Raw genomic sequence first — 19,662 nt, 5'->3', positions numbered from 1 at the left:
TTTTGGGTGGGCGGTAAAAAGGGGGAGGGTAAAGTGGGTGGAGGTAAACGCCACCCGCCATCGTATCTGTTGTTCAGTCAGCATCCAAAAGCTTTCAAAAAGTAAAACAAATCTACTTGCGTTCCACAAGCGTATTCACACTGGCGGCCAGAGAAATAGCTTCAAAACTTAAAAATAATATAATAATAATATATAAGCATAATAGATTTTAAGTTCTTTAAAATTTAAGTTAACTTTATGTAGAAAACATAATTAAAGTCATGTAGTTACAAAGTTGCATCAAAAATAATTACTTCAATTAGGAATTCCTATATGTTTATGCACAAGTGTATTCGTGGTGTTGTGGGTGCCTGCTTTTACAAAATTTTTTGTGCCGCTCTAGCTGCCTCCGATTTGGCTTGGAAAAACTCTTAAAAACCATGCTGCCGTAGATCCGCGCAATTTAAATTTAAATTGCAATGGAAATTTCTCTCTTGCTGCTCTTTTTGTGCTATCTGTTTTTTATTGTTGGCGGCAGATCCACCGCCAAAGCAGCGAAAAAACAAAACATCTCTTAAAAGCCATTTCTTGCGTTATTGTATTTTCTGTAATTGAATCTGGTTTGTTGGTTTGGCTGCATTGTTGTGGCTCAGCAGCAGTAAATATCCGAAAGAAACTCGAGAAGACCAGATACCAACAGCAGTACCAGTTCATGTTCACCACATAAAGAAATGTTTATACTATATTTATAAGTATTTAATAAACAATTTCAGATTAAGGAGCTGTTTGTTGTTGAATCCATAACATATATTTTATTGAGAAGCAGACTTTGATTGTAAAACTTGAATAATAAATATACAATTGCTTCAATCGCTTTAATTTCTCTGATTTAAGACAATAAACTTGATCACGACAAATTTTAAGTTTTACTTAAACATTATTTTAGTTTCTTTCTGTGCACAGAAAGATAGAGCCAGCAAATATCGTCTGAAAAAAAGGGAACGATCGTCGGGAGCAATTTTGTTGCTGGGCGCTGGTTTTATTGGCTTCATTGTAATCGACTGCGCTGCTTCAGTCGACGTCTTGAATGCAATCAAGTGTGCAATGCAATTATACAAATGAAAACAGCAACAACAATATGCCAGAGCAACAACAAAGTCAGCAGTAAGAAAAGAAAACACAATGAAAACAACAACAAGTGCAGCAACTCCACAGCATTATTCAGCATGTAGTTTTTGGTACTTTGGGTGGATACCCTTAGAAATCGAGTAGTATCTAAATAATGAATTTTTATATTGGTTAATGGATTTGTGGGAACTACATTAATTTTATATGCGGGTATAAATGCCAAAATGTTCTTAGGAGAAAAAAATTAAGAAATCACCAGTGATAATTAAAATTCAAATGGCTACGAATGTTCTTATAGCTTTTCAAATATGTTGAAGAAAAAATGCTATAATTAATGATTTTATTTTTTCCATTTAAGGGTATTTATAGCTTCGCTATCCGCATAGCTTCTCTAGTTTTATCGCCATTGTTGCCGCTGCTCTTTGCCATATTGTTGCCAAGCTGCAAAAGCACACAAATCAAAATGAGACGAAGTGAGGAGGGGGTTTTATTAAAGTGGCAACTTTTATTTTGCTTTGCCAACTCTAAACAAGAAAAGCACTCAAGCGTTGTTGTTGCTGCTGCTGGTGCATTTGATTTATTGCATTTTCCATTTGGCTAAGCGTGGAAAATGTGAAAAAAAACGAACTTCCGATTGCCATTTTGGAAAATATGTAAATTGCATTTCTTGGCAACATGTTGCATGCAACGCCAGCTGTTTTTGCCTGGTCATCGTTTTTCAATCATCATCATTATCCATCGATGCCATGCTGAGCTGGAATTAACGATTCATTTTGAATTGAATTGAGAACCTGTCTGACTTGGTGGCTACTCACTTTGAGATAACACACATCGATTAAGTGGGAGAACCTGAAAAAAACATTGCGTTGATTAAAAAAGGAGAGAAGCTTAGCAAACGAGTTGATCACAGATTAATTGGAGATCTGTCGTTATTATAAACTTCAGATATCTTATGGTTAAAAGTGTATATGCTATAAAGCTTGTTGATCTTTCCTCTAAACCGAAAATATAATGATCTTTTTGATCATCTTCTTTTACTCGTTATTGTGAAAGTACCCGAGTTATTTATGTGATTTTTTCTGCTTCGTTTTTTAGAAAGGCGACATTTTTTTTCCATGCCCCGCTTCTTTGTGCAGCAGCAAACATGTCGCAGTAATTTGTTGCACGAGTGCCATTTTTGGCATTATCTCAATTTTTAAAGATCGCTCGCTGCTTCTTTCTTTCACCTCACTTATTCCTCTTTCCATGGGACAACTTGATCTGCTGATTGTGGTCGAGAATACTACAGTGGTTGAGTTGCTGGTTGGGTATGCAAATGCAAGCATGTTTGGCATCGGGTGTTAAAATATGCAACACAGGCCATGAAATATGCAACGCCAACAGCAAATCCAAAGTCAGAAACATAAGCAGAAGAAGCAATAACAGCTAGGGCACTGATATAAAAACAGCAACAACAGCAGCAATACCTAACTCAAATAAACCTGCAACATCAAACGTAAGCTATAGAACAGGGACAACAGCAGCAAATATTGAAAGCACAGAAGCAATAGATTTATAAAATACTGAAAAAACACTATAGTGCTATAGCAGCAACATTACCAAAAGCAAAATCTAGATATGTGAAAAGCACAGTAGTAGTAGTAGAAAATATAGCAGCAAAAGCAAAATAAGTTTTAGAAACGGCAGAAATAGAAAGAGCACCTAAGCAATAAAAACAGAAGCAACATCAGCAAACTTTAAAAAACGCGGTAGCAATAGAATGAGAAGCAGCAGGAGACACTTCAGCCAACTATGTGCAACACAGCAACAACACCAAAATCATATATAAAAAGCAACAGCAGCAACATCAGCTAACTATTGAAAACACAGCAGCAACAGCAACATCATATGTACGAAACAGCAGCAATGTACTAAGAAGCAACACATCAGCAAACTATAAAAAACACAGCAGCAACATCAAATGGAAAAGCAACAGCAGCAATAGCATGAGATGCAACATCAGCAAATGCATCTGCAATACATGTGGAAAGTCCCACAGCAACACCAGCAACTTTACCAACAGCAGCAACATCCATAATAATGACAATCAGAAGAAGCAGCAGCAACAACAGCAGCAGCAACAACAGCAGCAGCAGAAGAATCACGAAAGCTTCTGGTAATTGCTCTGCCTTCCACGTCTCTTTCTTCTTTCTTGAATTTCAACGCAAACTTTCTCCGTTGTTCTTGCACGTTCTGCCTGCTCCCATTTCATACTGATTGCAGAGGGGGGAAGGGTGGAAATGGGGTATAGAAGGGGATTTGGGGGGACAAAAAGGGGTGGAGAGGTCGCCGGCAACATTGTTGGCAGAGCAATTGTCGCTGCCGCTTTTCTGCTTCTTCTGGAACTTGTTTTTTTTTTTTTTTTTTTTTTTTTTTTTTTTGTTTGGTTCGTGTAGGTTCGTGTTTTGTAGGTGCCACCTTTGTTGTTGTTGTTGTTTTTGGCATCGTCAGGTGCGTTGACAAGTGGAAATGCTTGCCCGTGCATTGCTCTCATTGCAACGACAAATATTTATACTGCCTTCCCACCCGCCAGCCCCCTCTATTCACCCAACCAACCATCCCCTTTCGATCCAAAACCCCACCCCCTTTACAGCCCCCTCCCTCATGACTTTGCAATACACCGAAACCGAAATTATAGTATTACAGCAATATATGATTTCATTGCTGCTACCTTAATTTCTGTTTTTCGATCCAATTTCGGTATGGAATAGTGTTATTATATATGCAAAGATACCATTTTGGTAGCCACGATTACAGTACAATAAAAGCTGCTTAATTGTAATAGCTGTAATCATAAAAATTTGGATGGAGTTGATTTTTTTTTTTTTTGTTCTTCAGAATAATTCCTATTTTTTGAATATTTTCTTTCTTCTATCGGCAACTTTTTTAAATGGTTTTATTCTTAATAAGTAAACAATTTTTAAGTTTAAATTATTTGTTCTCTAAGTAGCTGAGTTTATCTAAATCAATTGTATTGTGTTGTAATTGAGTTTAGCCCTATTATATTTGAAGCTTATTTTCTGTAACTTTAAAAATCTGGTAACAAAGCCATTTCAAAAGAAATTCAGGTTTTACCTTAAAAGAATTTAAAAATGGTAATTGCTTTGCGATAAAGAGACCAAATATTTTTATTTAAAATGTATTTTTTAATTATTGGTTTATCAGTGTAAGCTCCTCCCGGGTCTTGTGCCCGTTTTTCTTGTCCGACTCTCCGCTTTTCCCTAGTCTCCATACCTTGTTTATTGTTTGCGTCGATTAATCAGCGCATTTAATATGCGGCAAACGCACTGCAGCAATAGCAACAACAACAATAACAGCAACAAAAACAGCAATAGCAGGAGCTATATAAAGCCGGAGTTCAGACAAGTTGGGTCCAAGCCAACTAACCTGTTGCTTTTGTACCATTTTCTCCCCCGCACCTCTGTCTGCTGATGTATTATATTGTTTTTTAGCCCGTTTGCCTTACCTCTTGTTTTCTTTTTGTGCTTTTTCATTTAGCGCCTTTCCGCTTCCGTTTTGTAAATAATTTATTTTGAATTTCTCGCCGGTAATATAATTATGCTCGCTTTTTGCTTTGTTTAACTTCCGCTGCAAGGTTTTTGGCTGCATTTTGACAAAAGCACAAACTAAAGTGGTGAATTTGCATTTTAGCTTTGAAACCATAAAAAGGGCTAAACAACCAACGCAGCATATAAATTGAGTGGAGGAAAGTCACACGCCATAAAGCCACAAAATTCTCAAAACTTTCTCTGTCATATAGCTACAAAATGTAAAATGTATTTTTTTTTTGTTTAACAAGTTTCTTATTTATTTGTTAAACAACCGACTTATCCCTACCAATGTTTCAATCGAAAATTTAGCAATTACAGCACGAGGACTGTATGGATTAGTTTGTAATTATTGACTGGATAGCTGTGCCGTTGTACAATATGATTACTACAATAACGGCAACAAAAACCCATTGTCAAGTCGAGCAATCCGAACCCAACCCCATTTCCCATCCAGTCACACAGTGCCAGAGTATTTATCAGTTTTCTGCTTAAAAACCACAATGAACTTGTTGTGCGATCGACCATTAACCGATAGCACACACCGTCAGCGATAGCGGTTACTGGGAACCACTCGGTGGTGCCCCACAGTACCATTTCCAGTGGCCTTTAGGCACCAAAGGGTTAACGTTTCTTGGAACCATATAAAATTATCAAAACTGGAAAACTTTTATATCCAATGGAAAAAAACTATTTAAGTAACCCCCAGCGGTATATGGAAGTGCATGTACAATAAATATTTGAAGCTTATAGTTTTGGAGAAGGAAAAGTAATAATATAAACTTCAGAAGTGCTTACAATGTTTCATGAATACATTTCTTAATAAATACATTTCTTGATAAATACAAAACCAACACACAAACCAATTTAAATTTGGCCAATTATTTCTTACAAGGGACTTAAAAGTATTTCCTACTAGTAATACATTTTTTTTTTCTTGCATTTTGCAATAAAACAAGTGATAGTGCTGCTGAAGAACTTTGAATTCCCGTTTGATTCAATCATATCAGCAAACTCAAAGGCTCAACTTTTTGTTTAAACAAAGCTGGCAGAGCGAATCCAATTCGATTTCGGACCTATGAGAGTTGATCGGATGCATCAGGCAAAACGCCCCCGCAAATCATTCGATACGACGCCCCCTTTTAGGTTCATGCACCCCCACCCCTCCACCCCTTCCACCACCCCCATTTACAGTTGGCTGAATCTTTTATGCAACAGACACAGAAATTGCTAAAACGCAGTGAAGAGGGAAGAGACTAAAACACAAATACGAATAGAAACCGCAGGCAGCGCAGATTCGTTTTGTTTGCTAAAACTGCGTCACGTTGCAACTTTGGCGCTGCCGCTTCTCCTCCGCATCTCTGATTTTCAGCTACTGCTGCTGCTGCTGCCGCTGCTGAGATTTGCGTAAACAAAATCGGTTTTATTATTTCTTTTTTTCTCCCGGCGCTGCTGCAGCGTTGTGTAACCCAAGGGACAAATGATGTCAAACGCTGGCAAACTTTTGTGCTGGATGTGCACTCGCAAAATGAATTAATAATTAATTATATAATGAATCAATAGTTTCTATACATATCAAAATAAATACAAATTAATATATTTCAGTCTTGGTTTATAGTCCCAAAAAAATGTTTGCTCGATTTTCCATTCAATTTAAAACATATTTAAAGTGCTAAGATACTTACAGTTGTCAAAATCTAAAAAACCAAAAAACCAAACCAGTGCTTGGAACATTTTCTCCGAGTGTTTTGACATAACTTGTTGCTGGTGGCAGGATGATGATGCAGTTAGAGCTGTTGCCACGTGAGCGTTGTGCAAGAAGTCCTTGCCAGGAGCAGAACTTGTCTAAGAGAGAGCGTAATCGAATATGTGGGCGGACGGAGGCAGAATAGGAGGCTTTTGCATCTGGGCAACCTTCGATTTGACCTTCGCTGCCTCCGCCGCCAACTTTTGCCTTCGCGGTGACCTCCATTGGCGGCTACTTGCCTTTCCATTTGAATTTCGGATTTCAACTTGAAGTTCAACTTTTTTCTTTTTTTTTTTGTCCCACATTTTGCATAATTTATTGCATTTAGTTCTCATTTCATTTACTGCTGAGGCGACTTCAAGTTGGTGCCATAAATTTTCCACCGCACTTCGTCGTCTCCGTTTTCATCGCGTGTGTCCTTAATTTTAGTTTCGATTGCCTTTCACTCCTCGCCGTTGTGTCCAGTTTTCCAGCTTTTCCCAGGCTGACCACGCCCACGGGGGTGACCATTTGTGAAGGCCCAGGAAAAGCGCCTTTTTCCTTTTCCTGGTCTATATAATTGGGCCAGAGTGTGTGGGATTGGTTCTGCCTTTCGCCTTTCGCTGTTTTTATGCCCCTTCTTGCTTCCTATTCATATCAAATGTCCTTTGACGTAAATTAATTAAGTTATGTGAGTACGTGAAGGTTGGGACGTTGATATGAAGCTGGCTACTTAACTGCTTCTATTTTTAGTTGCCCAACTGCGGGAAGTCAACCGAAATGGGATGGATGGGTATGGGTCGCCAGATGGTGTGCAAGAAACTCGACTTGTGTTTGCCGTGAGGATGTTTTTGTCAGAGTACTCAGGCCCTCGGAAACAAACATCAACCATCTAATTTAGAGCCACTCAGTTAAATTCTTAAAGGATGTCTTTAAAAGTGAGACTCCATTATTTTCAAGACACACTTGCGGTTGGGACCATCTTTCAAATTAATAATAATCTAAAATTCCAGAAACTAATGCAAGTTTTCTGTAAACGATTTGTTGTCTACTGGGACTGGTTTCTATTATTAGAGCATATGAATATTATCCACGCACCTTGCTCATTGTCTGGCGAATGTCTCCACTTCCCTGTCTGTCCACCCATTTACTTAGTCATCTTCATGATTGTTGGCCAATTCCCATAACATTTTTCCTTTTTTCGGCGCTTTCTTCGCCGCTTTGTTGGGGGCGTTGACAAGTCGCAAATGCTGATGAGTGCAGAGATACATATTCTATATGTCGTAGCCATATTTGAGTGCGTCTGAGAACTGCGTTCAGTTGCATTTCAGCGGCACAATTGCGAGGTAGCGAAATTGCCTGAAACCAAAAAAGGTGACAGCAGGAAATTTTCCCCGACAAAGAAGCAGAAGAAAGGCAAAAACAGAGAACAATGATCTCCTTAGTCATAAGACGATTACTTAGAAGAGGTAGTAGATAATCTTAAATTGTAAGATAATAATTGTATCGTTAACTAACTATTGTGTATTATTTGCAACCATTTTTAGATTGTGATTGCGGCTGCGTAGACTCATACAATTCCAGCCACGGCCCGCCAGTGCAGCAGAACTCGTCAGCAGCAGCGGGAGCAGGATCTGGAGGATCGGCAGCAGGATCAGGATCAGACGGAACCGGGCCCATCAGCAGCCTCAAGACGGCGCACACAAAGGTCGCCACCTCGGGGGGTCATGCCAACACGCAGCCCCCCAGCAAAAGGTCAAGTAGTGGCGCGGATGGCGACTACCAGCTGGTGCAGCACGAGGTGCTCTACTCCCTATCGGCGGAGTATGAGGTGGGTTTCAGTTCCATATCTGTATTTTTATATCCGTTAAGAAAGTATAATTTATGTACATATATATATTTGGATCAGGATGAGAAGCCAGTCCATTTAGTCCTGTACGTCTGTCTGTCACGGAAACTATAAAAGCCAGAGATTTCACATTTAACGTGCAGATTCTAGCTAAGCAAACGAAAAGCAAATCTCGAAACTCTTTCATGTTACAGTGAGTCATTGTAGAAGCCAAATATTGACACCTCAAAATTTTTCCAAATCGAACCATTTAAATTAATAAGTTATTGAAAAACTAAATTTTAATAATACAAATTTGATAGAGCAAGTAGTAGTGACCCTGTAGTTTGACAGATGGCGCCACCTTAATTCCGATATATATTGGTTAACTGAGTAACGGGTATCTAATAGTCGGGGCACTCGACTATATAGTTCCTTTTTCTTAGATCTTAACCCTTATTTTTCCCAACTTTTAGGTCCTGGAGTTCTTGGGCCGCGGCACCTTTGGCCAGGTGGTCAAGTGCTGGAAGCGCGGCACCTCCGAGATCGTGGCCATTAAGATCCTGAAGAACCATCCCTCGTACGCGCGGCAAGGACAGATCGAGGTCTCCATCCTGTCGCGACTCAGCCAGGAGAATGCCGACGAGTTCAACTTTGTGCGGGCCTTCGAGTGCTTTCAGCACAAAAACCACACCTGCCTGGTGTTTGAGATGCTGGAGCAGAACCTCTATGATTTCCTCAAGCAGAACAAGTTTTCGCCGCTGCCCCTCAAGTATATAAGACCCATTCTGGAGCAGGTAAGTCTTATTTAACTCCAAACTTATCCAATCGAACTCCAAACTTATGTCCTGCTTATTCAGGTATTGACTGCCCTGTTGAAGCTGAAACAACTGGGCCTGATCCATGCCGACCTGAAGCCGGAGAATATCATGCTGGTGGATCCAGTGCGTCAACCCTATCGCGTCAAGGTGATCGACTTTGGCAGCGCTTCGCATGTGAGCAAGACGGTTTGCAATACGTACCTGCAGTCGCGCTACTACCGAGCACCCGAGATCATTCTGGGCCTGCCCTTCTGCGAGGCCATCGACATGTGGTCCCTGGGCTGCGTGGTTGCGGAACTCTTCCTCGGCTGGCCGCTCTATCCGGGCAGCTCGGAGTTCGACCAGATCCGCTACATCTCGCAGACGCAGGGCCTGCCCACGGAGCACATGCTGAACAGCGCCTCGAAGACCTCGAAGTTCTTCTACCGCGACGTGGACTCCACGTATCCCTTTTGGCGGCTGAAGACCACCGAGGAGCACGAGGCCGAGACGAACACCAAGAGCAAGGAGGCGCGCAAGTACATCTTCAACTGTCTCGATGACATTGGACAGGTGAATGTGCCCACTGATCTGGAAGGTGGCCAGCTGCTGGCCGAGAAGACGGACCGTCGGGAGTTCATAGATCTGCTGAAGCGCATGCTGACCATTGACCAGGAGCGGCGTCTAACGCCCGCCGAGGCATTGAATCACTCCTTTACACGTCTGACCCATCTGGTGGACTATGTCTACTGCAACAATGTCAAGGCATCCGTGCAGATGATGGAGGTGTGCCGACGCGGCGATTTCCACACGTAAGTAGAGGAGCTCTTGGGTGAAAAAATAATATTGCACAATAAAACACGAAAAATAAACCGCGATTTGGATTTCAGATTCTTAAAGAACTTATCAAAGCTAGTCAATCTTTATTTTAGAGTTTTTTTTCTCGCGTTTGAATATTAAGCAACATAAGCATAATTGGATTTATATCTCTTTAAGCCGATAACCACACACAGCTTTTTTATGAAAAGTATATTATGTATACTAAGTATACTAAATACTTTTTATTTATTTTTTTTTTTTTTAAGTTTGTTATGCCTTGTATACCCTTAAGTTTATGTCTACGATATTGCTTAGGCCATGCATATAAAATACAATCAACCTTTTACTTTTATGACCTTGCATTGGCACAAAGCAAGCTAGCCCATAAGAAACCCAAATGCGCACTTTCAGAATCCGAAGTACAAATTGCGGTTACTCGTCAAAACCTTGGAAATGTTGCAGAGTGTTATTGAACCCCTTTATCATCCCCTACAGAGTACAACCCGCGTCGACGCTGGTCACTAACTTTGTGCCCTCGAGCACCGAGAACATGACGTTCACGATCAACAACCAGTTGACCAGCCAGGTGCAACGTCTCGTTCGCGATGGCCGTCCGCTGGCCTACGAGGGGCTGTACCAGATCTACAACGGACGCAGTGTGGCCCGGCAGTATCCGCAGGCGCGGACGGACAGCTTCCAGCACCAGCTGGTGTCGAACATCCTGTGCCCGCCCTCCTACCAAACGATGCCCAGTCCCACCAAGCACGTGGTGGTGGGCAGCGCCACCATGCAGCCTCCGTTGCAGGTGCCGCCGCAGCAGTATGTCAATGTGCCGGTGCCGGTTTCCATGGTGGAGCCCACCTCTGGCCAGAGGATGCTCCTCACGAATCGGGTGCAGGCCAGCGGAGTGGCATGGCCCCAAACTGGAAGGCAGATGGCCCTGGTGCCATCGTGGCCCCAGCAGGCACCCGCCCACTCGCTCATCGTGGACTCGACGCCGCTGTTCAATGTGGAAGAGATCTATCCCAAGCATCACCTCAATTTGCCACGCAATGATCTCAAGAAGGAGTCGCCGGCTCATCATATAGCGTGAGTAATTCGGGAATAGGGGTATTCCCTAATTGGCTGTTTTCCGAGATTTTATTTTGTATAATTTCGTAGTTACGTTCTAATGATAATCTTTATCTTCCAGCAAGGGCAACTCTTATCGCGTGCCGCGCCACGAGAAGAAGGAGCACCAGCAGCTGTCGCCGGTGAAGAAGCGGGTGAAGGAGAGCTCGCCGCCCCACCAGCAGCGGTACCAGCGCACCGCCCACGTTTCGCCGCAGTACCACACGCACCACAACTGCAACTATGGGAACGGCGGTGGCTACAGCGCCAGTGCGGGATCGGTGGTGGCCTCCTCGGCTGCCTCTGCTAGCAGTGAGTGCAGATGGAATACCAAGTTCAATCCAGGCCATATGCATTTCGATTTGAAACTATTTTGAAACTATCGAAATACATAAGGAACAAGGATATCTATTAGTAACCAGCACGAGTTGACTTAAGAATCAGCTTCGATCTAGAGCTGGATCTGTTTGTCATTACTTTGCAATCATAGGTCATTGATTCATGAACTGATCGAGCAATTAACTTACTCGAACATAAACAGCTCTTGTTAAATATTTTATTTAATAGTTTAAGAAATTTAAATATTTAAAGCAAATTCTTTGAATGAACACTTCGTATTTGTGTGTATATGTGCAAATTCTTCAGCTTAATTAATTTGTCTGTCATAGAAATTAATTAAAATATAGTTCGAATTGAATTGCTTTTGCAACTTGACACTTCTCATATCCATTCTAAAGATTGAGCTATTATGTTATTAAGTCCGGATCGGATTGATAACTCGAGCTGTTTTGCTAAAGAGCTGTTCAAGTAAAGAAGAATACCTACTAACTTGATATCTTATCCCTCCGCCGCAGATATTGTGAACGGAAGCTCGTCGAGCTCGCACCATCATCATGTCCCTGTGGCCCATGCCCAGCCGTACAGCACCTCCTCGGGCCACCACATTGTGAGCAACTGCAACGCCAACGGAGCCGCAGGCGGAGGAGGAGGAGCTGTGGTCTACCAACAGCCGCCGGCACATGCCCACCAGCAGCATCCGCATGCACAGCAGCCACATCCGCATACGCAGAATCCGCAGCACGCGCAGCACGTGAAGCAGCCGACGATCACGATCCACGACACGCCCTCGCCCACGGCAGTGATTACGATCTCCGACAGCGAGGATGAGGGTGGCGAAAGTGGAGGAGTCCAGGTGCCGGTGCTAAAGCAGCGGGCTCATGCTCAGTCGCAGACCAGCAGCAGCCTGCTGCAGCATGCACCCAGCTCCTCCTGCAGCAGGAATAGTGCCCACCAGCAGCCGCAGCAGCAGCAGCATTCACATCCCCAGCAGCAGCAGCAACAACAGCAACAGCAGCAGCAGCAGATCACTTATGGTAATGCCCAGAATCAGACTCAGAATCCGAATCAGAATCAACTGGGAACCGGCAGCGGCAAGGGTAGCCAGCATAGCAGTAGCCATAGCAGTAACAGTAGCCACAGTAGCAGTAGTCACCACCACAACCACAACCACCACCCTCATCATCTGAATCCGTCTCATCATCTGAATCTGAATCTGAATCCGCCTCATCAGTCAGCGAGTGGAAGTGGATCAGCAGCGGGATCGGGATCGGGAGCTCATTTTCAGCACCAGCAACAGCTTCAGCCTCAGCCACAGCCGGCGACGACTCATCCTCATTACCAAGCCACGTCCACATCCTCCTCCACGTCTGCTTCCACTTCCAGTCACCATCAGCATCATCCCACCTCCTCATCCTCCTCCTCCTTTGGTGCCCCTGCCCATGTCCCAGTCCCTGTCCCTGTCCACTGCCCCAGCTCCTCCCAATCTCAATCTCAGTCGCATCTCAGTCGCCATAAGCCATCGCACGTCCAGCTAGTAATTCCATGCGTAACCGTAGGTGACCATGATCCGGAGGATGCCAGACGTCGTCATCATGCCGCTGCCGCAGCCGCCGTGGGAAGTCCCAAGCATCATCATCATCATCAACAGCAGCAGCAGCAGCAGTCTGTTCCGCACCAGCAGCCAAATCATCCGCAGCAGCAGCAGCAGCAGCAGTATCAGCCGCAGCCACCTCCGCAACAGGTTATGAGCCAGCCGCAGCCGAGCATCAAGTACGAGCCGGGCCAATCCCAGAAGAAGCGCATCCTGGCCATGGCCCAGAGCGAGTGTGGCTACCAGCCGCAGGTGCCCAGCCAGCCGCCGCCCTCATCGGCCAGCTTGCCGCACATTCCCACCAAGCAGGAGCCGGCCGAGTTCTATCCGGAGTATGCAGCTGCTCCGCCGCCGCAGCAGTTGGACACGAAGCGCTCCTCGTGGGCGCCCACCTCCTCGGGAGCAGGCCTACCGCTGGCCCATCCCAAGCGGGAGGCTCCCTCGGTGGCGCCCATCAGCTATGTGGCCCCCCTCGGGCGTGGCTCCTCCCTGGCCCACTCCAAGAGCAGCTCTGCCGCCTCCTCGTCCTCCTCGATCAGTGCGGCGGCAGCAGCAGCGGCTGCGGCAGCTGCAGCAGCAGCGGCCAGTGTGGGTCCCCCGTCGTGGGGTCCGCCGCAGGTCTATCGCCAGCCATCGCAGCCGCCACCGGGCAGCGTGGGATTGCCAAGCAACCAGGCTCCGCCACCACATCCGCACCACCACCAGAGCCATGGCCACCATCATCACCAGGCCGGAACTCCGCTGGGCGGATCGCCATCCTCGACGGCGGCGGCCGCTCTGCTGCAGCCGGACATTTATGCGCAGGGCGACATCTACCGCAGGCCCACGGTGTTTGTCTCGCAGGCGGCGCCCACGGCGTACGCCTACGCGAATAGGGCGGTAGTGGCCCCACCTCCGGCCCACAACAGCTCCAGTCGTCAGGTGGGTTCAGAAAAACATGATTATACTTCAATTCAGGACAACAAAATGAGACTTTCTAAAAAGTGCAGGCTTATTCGTACAAAATGTCAATAGAGACTTATATAATCCATCTGTACTGTATTATTTACAAATGTTTTCATTTCTAACGCCTGGCAGTAGTGATAAAGTGTCCTAAAAAAAATATAAACAGTTCATGTTTTGGATCTTAGGCCCATTGAGATAAATAGCTTACATGCCATTCCTTAGATTTGGATTTAATTTCTATTACATTTTGATTAAAACTAATGTTATGGGTTTTTAAGTGTTTTAAGTACTTAAAATACAAAGTCAAGTCAAGTCAAGTGTCATTTGTCCTGTTTTATTCATTAAAGTACTTTTTTTTTTTTTTTAAGGAAAAGAAATTAGTACATGATTTGCATATCGATAGTTTTATATATTTATATTTATTTAAAATTTAGCCTTTTTGTTTAATATGCATTATACGATAAAGTTCAATATGGTATAGATTTAAATTAAATATTTCAGATACTTAGTTATCAGTAATCTAGCAAGTATCATAGCTAATTTCTACGTTTTGTTTTCTCCACAGGTGATCCCATCACACCCGCTGCCGGCGCACATCCAGATACCCACCCAGTACAGCCAGTTTGGACCGCTCAGTCCTGCCCAGGTAGCCGCCAGCAAACACGCGGCGCACTTCGCGCCCACCAACATATGGTATGGGGCTGAGTAGGCCGACGAAGTTGGGAGTTGGCGGGGACAGGGGCGATGAGGAGAGACCAGGGACGAGGATGTGCATCCACCAGCAGCCAAGAGCCAAGAACCAAGAATCAAGGTCAACCCAAGCACACACCAACCGCACACCACCACCACCACCACGACCACTGTTGTTATGATCTTGAGCTACTAGAGCCCGATTGAATGATTCAACGCTCGAGTGAGTCGAAAGTGCCGGGATGCCCAGCCGAAATCAGATTTCAGACTAGTCGAAAACTTGGAGCTAATGTATGGATATTCTTCTTTTATTCCCAGATCGTTTGTGGCCTCGGACGAGGCTGTTGATCACCCGGAGCAGAGCCAAGAGCTGCAGCAACAGCAGTTCTGGTGGTTCATGCTGCTTATGCAGCAGACCATCATCCACAACAACTCCATGTTGCAGTCAGGCAGCGATGATACAGCAGCAGCAGCAGCAGGAGCAGCAACATCAACAGCAACAACAGCATCACGTAAAGCACGCCGAAAACAATAGGCTCCAAATCCAAAGTCCCCCTCCTCGTCGCCAGTTCTCAGTTAGTTTTTCGAGATACAACACTGGATCTCACCATTGATTCATTGATTACCACTTACCGATAACCATTTCTATTAGTTTTTATTATTTTTTAATAATATTAAAAAATAAATGTACAGCACTCCTACACGCAGCTGGGTGTACAGTGCTCAGGCTAACTTTTTGCATGTTGTGTGGTATTTAGCACAACGCCACACCCACACAAACACACACTACAGCCTATAGCTTCAAATACCCTCAAAGTATGCAAATTAGAGGCATATATCGAGAGTGGTTTTTTTTCTTCAAAACGAAAGCGTTTCATTAATGTGTGTTGTGTGTTTTATTGATAACTTCCACATAATATTCTCTATAATCCACTTATATATTATATACACGCATATGTAACACTATTATTACGAATACTATATATCAACCAGAGAGCAAAAGAAGGAACTAGATTCTATGGCATGCCGAAAAACTGCAACATATTAGGCTGAAAAGCCACTAAGAGAAAGCTTCGAAATTCCCTAGCAAGTACCTCAGAAAATCGAAAACGAAAACTTAACAGCAGCAACAGCATCAGCAACCAGAAAAACAAATAAACAACATTGTTATGCAATTTGCCTTTTACACAAACAAGCAACAAAACAAAACGAGATGACGATGAAACTGAAACTGAAGATGAAGATGAAGATATAAATGAAGATGAAGACGCAGGATTAGTGTTAGAGGAGGTTAGTAGAGAACCACAACAAATTGAATACCGCAAAAACCTTACTAGCAAACAAAAAGCAAATAAAATAGATAACCCTAGGAGATATCAACAAAGAGAACCTAACAATTACATAGCTCATAGATATAGTGAATAGAACACGGGGCAAGGAGGTTAGATGGCAAACGTTTTTTACACACTCGTAACTCACTCATAGGAATAGCCGCGAAAAGAATTACAAATACGATTAACAATTAACATACAACAAATAACAATTCTAAATTATGTTTAACGAGCAACAACAAATATTTATAGGAACAATTGTATATAATTGCATAGATATCGATACTAGAACTAGCCGGAGTCCAACTAAAGTCCGATTTTTTTAAACTAATCAGCGTTGCTAAGTACGGGTTTCTCAAATGCGAGTTAGGGTTTAGAAAATTTCTTAACCGGCACTTTATAACTGCCTGAAATTTTAACTAGCAGTCGAGAAACCGGGCTTGCTTCTGCAATCCGTTTAATTTTTAAAATTCACATTTATTTTTAACCCATCTGTGTCCCAAAACAAGATCTACGTATTAGTTATTCTTTCGACTAGAGAAACGCTTCAGAAAGTTTACTAAAGTACAAAACCAAACAAAAATAAAAAGCAATCTAGCAGTTTAGACTTTTAGAGTTGGCCCCATCCCCCCACACTACAAACCCTTGTTTTAGGCTTTTTCCCCAGAGAAAATCTGTAAATAGATAGAGAACGCAATTTTGTACAAACCTGGCTTACTTTAAACACGCCCACTAAATCCTATATTTAAAATATAAACTAAATCTTGTTAAATAGGTTTCCTAAAGTATTTCGTAGTTAGAATTAAACTTAACTTGTCGCGTATAAAATAACCGAGCAGCAACTAATATTTTTGGTTCTCTTGGGGCCGATTTCTCAGTTGTCGACTTAATGTGACTTTGAGAAATCGGCACTTGGAGGGTGTCCCTTCCTATATAAAGAAATATATACTGATACTGATACAGAGCAGAAGTTAATTTACCATCCTCTCCGCCCCTTCCTAGTTCAGCTGTGTACAGTAGCGATTTCGGGACCGGGATCGGGATAAATTAACTCCGACGAAAAGGATCTAGCATATAATTATTGTGATGTAGTTTTTAACAAGCAAGAGTGGAGCAGAAAGTTTTTTGTCAGTCGTCGTCGTCGGCGAATAGAAATTACCTAAAATTATGAATAACCCATTGCGGATACGGAGACGGAATATGCATCTATATGTTAACTAATTAGTGTGCAGAATTCAATAGCGTTAGCACGATAACAAATCGTTTTTTTAACCAAGTAAATAACTTTTAAACAACCGAAAAAAAAACACTTTTTGTAGTAGAAGAAGGATGAGAAATTAGCATGCATAGGCGTAATTAAGAAACGTTAGTGTTGTGAATATATACGAGTAAATACGGAAAACAAAAAGAATTATGGATATATTTTGTGTATAAACAATAACGGCAACCAGCAGCTAACAATTGTAAAAAACAATAAGCGAAAACCACAGCTCGGCAGATTTAAGATTCTTGTTTAAAGTCGAGAGAACCTTATCTAGATAATAGACATAGATGTATTCAACAAGTTCTTTTTTTATAGAAATTTTATGGACCATTCAACTAAAATATATATAGTTAAATAAGCATGGGTATTGAATAAAAAGGAATAACAACCGCTGTGTGACCGTTTAGTATGTCAGCGGAAAAGTTGCGATCTGTGTTTCCGATTTGTGTTTCTTGTCCTGCACCCACTCAGTGTGCAAATTTATATTATAAACGAATATGCTAGATATCTGCGACGGCAGAGGAACTTTTCTTCACTTTCTACTCAATGTTTAGGAGCATCAAAAAGAAAGCAAAATCGAAAAAAAAAAACAAGAAAACAAATCAAGAACGCTTTAAATGTAACAAAAACGAAACGTTAATAGACTTATGAAAACAACAAACAAACAAATTAACTTTATATTAAACGACAAATTAAATTTATATTAACAACCAACAAATTACATTTATATTTAGAAAAACTGAAAACAACAAACAAATTAAACGTATATTAAACACTCAATAAGCAGTCAGCTGGGTCTCGGTCGCTCGAAGACGTTTGTGGCCCACTGTCGAAAGATTTGTATTTAAGAGGGATTAAGAGGAGGCGATCGGAAAGATCCGATCCAATCCGATCCGATCCCCACAAAAACTCTAATATACGTATATATTTAAATGAGAAATGTTTTAACTGTGTAGCCTTAATATTTGTACTCGTCGTCCTCTCGATTTCCAACAAAAAATTATGATATACGATACTATAGAGCGATAAATGCTGATCGGTGTTTACTACAATATTTCATATGTACTTGTTTAATCATACTTAAGGATGAGTTGCCTTTACTGTACTATTTTAACCATTTAAATTTACTTTTAATTTACTTTGTTTCTCTGCTTAACTTTGTTTAATATATATATCATTTAATGTATAATGGAAAATAGCCACAACATACACCATATATATTGCTTACTATTATATATCCTACAAAATACAGAAATCGTAAATATATATATGAACAGACATCATAATTTTCGTTTTTCTTAATTTAAATTATTTTTATTCTTATTATAATTATAATTATTATTTCTTAGTGCTATAAAGATCATAAAATCAAAAATAAAAGGAGATGATGATGATGAACAACAACAACAAATACAACATATATCCCACCAAATTACAAAGGAGTAAATAATTTTTAAGTTTAAACGATTAGTGAATGAACTTAATAATAATCGTAGTTATTGTGCAATAATATCGATAACGATCGGCCAGTCAAATCAATTGTGCAACAATTTAATTTTAGAGTTAAAGAGGCTAGCTTCAGCTGATTTAGATTTAGTTAAAGACCAAACAGGTTTCTGCAGATTATAGATTGATTTCGCACGCTCCCGCCACACCCCTTTGAACCTTGAACTTTAGAGTTTGAACTTTGAACCACCCCCACGAAGTTGTTTGATTGACCAACAATTGATGAGCTTTTACCGGAAAGTAAAGATATTTTGTTTTGCATTTACCAAAACAAAGCAAGTTAGAGAACGAAGGAAGCCCCAACCGAACCGAACCGAAACCGGAAATTTCCAACCAATCTGTAATATTCAGATGGTAGAATATATAGAGGAGTTGACAAACAAGATTGATAAGAACCCGTCCATAATTAGATTTCTTTCGTTTAAGCTGGACCTGAACAACTGAAAATAAACGCACTTCGGACAGCTGGAGCGAGATCCAAACAATTAGCAGGGGCCCTCTCCAAACTTAGCATAATGAGAAATTAAACGGATAATACCGACTTAGTAGGCTACCAGTAACTTGATTACGATATTAATATACTCTTCCTGTGTTTCCTTCACTTGAAGAACTTTCTAAAACTCTCTTCAACAATTGTGGTTCGGATTGACATTAGATGTTTTTAATACACACAGATTACCACAGATTAATCTACGATATATATGCAGATATATTTTATTAATTAAGAAATTATTTCCTAGGCAAGAGATCTTAACGATAACCGAAATGTTGATGTGTGAAATTTATAAGACTAGCATATTTCCTACCTAAAGAAAAACCAAACAACAGACAACAAAATACGTTATATATATACACGAAATATGATAAATAGCAGCTAAAGCTGAGGTCATACTCATAGACATACATATACACGCTAAGACATACGGCTAACGGTAAAGATATTGAATTTAAAATGATCGTACCTTTTTGCTGATTTCAAAACAGGCGTGAGATTAAAAACGCCAGAGCGAATCGTCGTC

At 41.7% G+C, this 19,662-nt stretch overlaps 1 protein-coding gene and 1 long non-coding RNA gene across 7 annotated transcripts in view; one reads left to right on the top strand and one right to left on the bottom strand.

Annotated features, from left to right (window-relative positions):
* LOC108145832 (homeodomain-interacting protein kinase 2) overlaps positions 1-18,423 on the top strand; it is a 41,751-nt gene extending 23,328 nt beyond the window's left edge. For 2 of the 5 annotated variants that reach the window (XM_017271441.2, XM_017271440.2), the window contains 8 exons: positions 7,968-8,251; positions 8,725-9,045; positions 9,109-9,860; positions 10,363-10,956; positions 11,060-11,289; positions 11,832-13,828; positions 14,418-14,765; positions 14,861-18,423. In XM_017271441.2, coding sequence (XP_017126930.2) covers positions 7,968-8,251; positions 8,725-9,045; positions 9,109-9,860; positions 10,363-10,956; positions 11,060-11,289; positions 11,832-13,828; positions 14,418-14,561 — 4,322 coding nt within the window. In that variant the 3' untranslated portion in view covers positions 14,562-14,765; positions 14,861-18,423. Of the gene's footprint in view, positions 1-7,801; positions 7,890-7,967; positions 8,252-8,724; positions 9,046-9,108; positions 9,861-10,362; positions 10,957-11,059; positions 11,290-11,831; positions 13,829-14,417; positions 14,766-14,860 lie in introns of those variants that run through there. The other 3 variants (XM_041708174.1, XM_017271442.2, XM_041708173.1) reach the window with 3 other exon arrangements.
* Positions 1,593-5,968, bottom strand: LOC108145833. Of its 2 annotated transcripts, XR_001774432.2 has the most exons (3): positions 4,613-5,968; positions 1,923-1,956; positions 1,593-1,861 (listed from the first exon to the last, which is right to left on the bottom strand). It is a non-coding gene; the product is annotated as an uncharacterized LOC108145833 (long non-coding RNA). The 2 variants fall into 2 exon arrangements; XR_005977214.1 differs by having other exon boundaries at positions 1,593-1,956.
* Positions 18,424-19,662: the final 1,239 nt, after the last annotated feature.

The sequence above is a fragment of the Drosophila elegans genome, unplaced genomic scaffold, assembly GCF_018152505.1.
Source record: "Drosophila elegans isolate 14027-0461.03 unplaced genomic scaffold, ASM1815250v1 contig_208, whole genome shotgun sequence".
Lineage (NCBI taxonomy): Eukaryota > Metazoa > Arthropoda > Insecta > Diptera > Drosophilidae > Drosophila > Drosophila elegans.
Note: the sequence above shows the minus strand (reverse complement) of the source record. Positions and strands in the feature narration are given on the sequence as shown.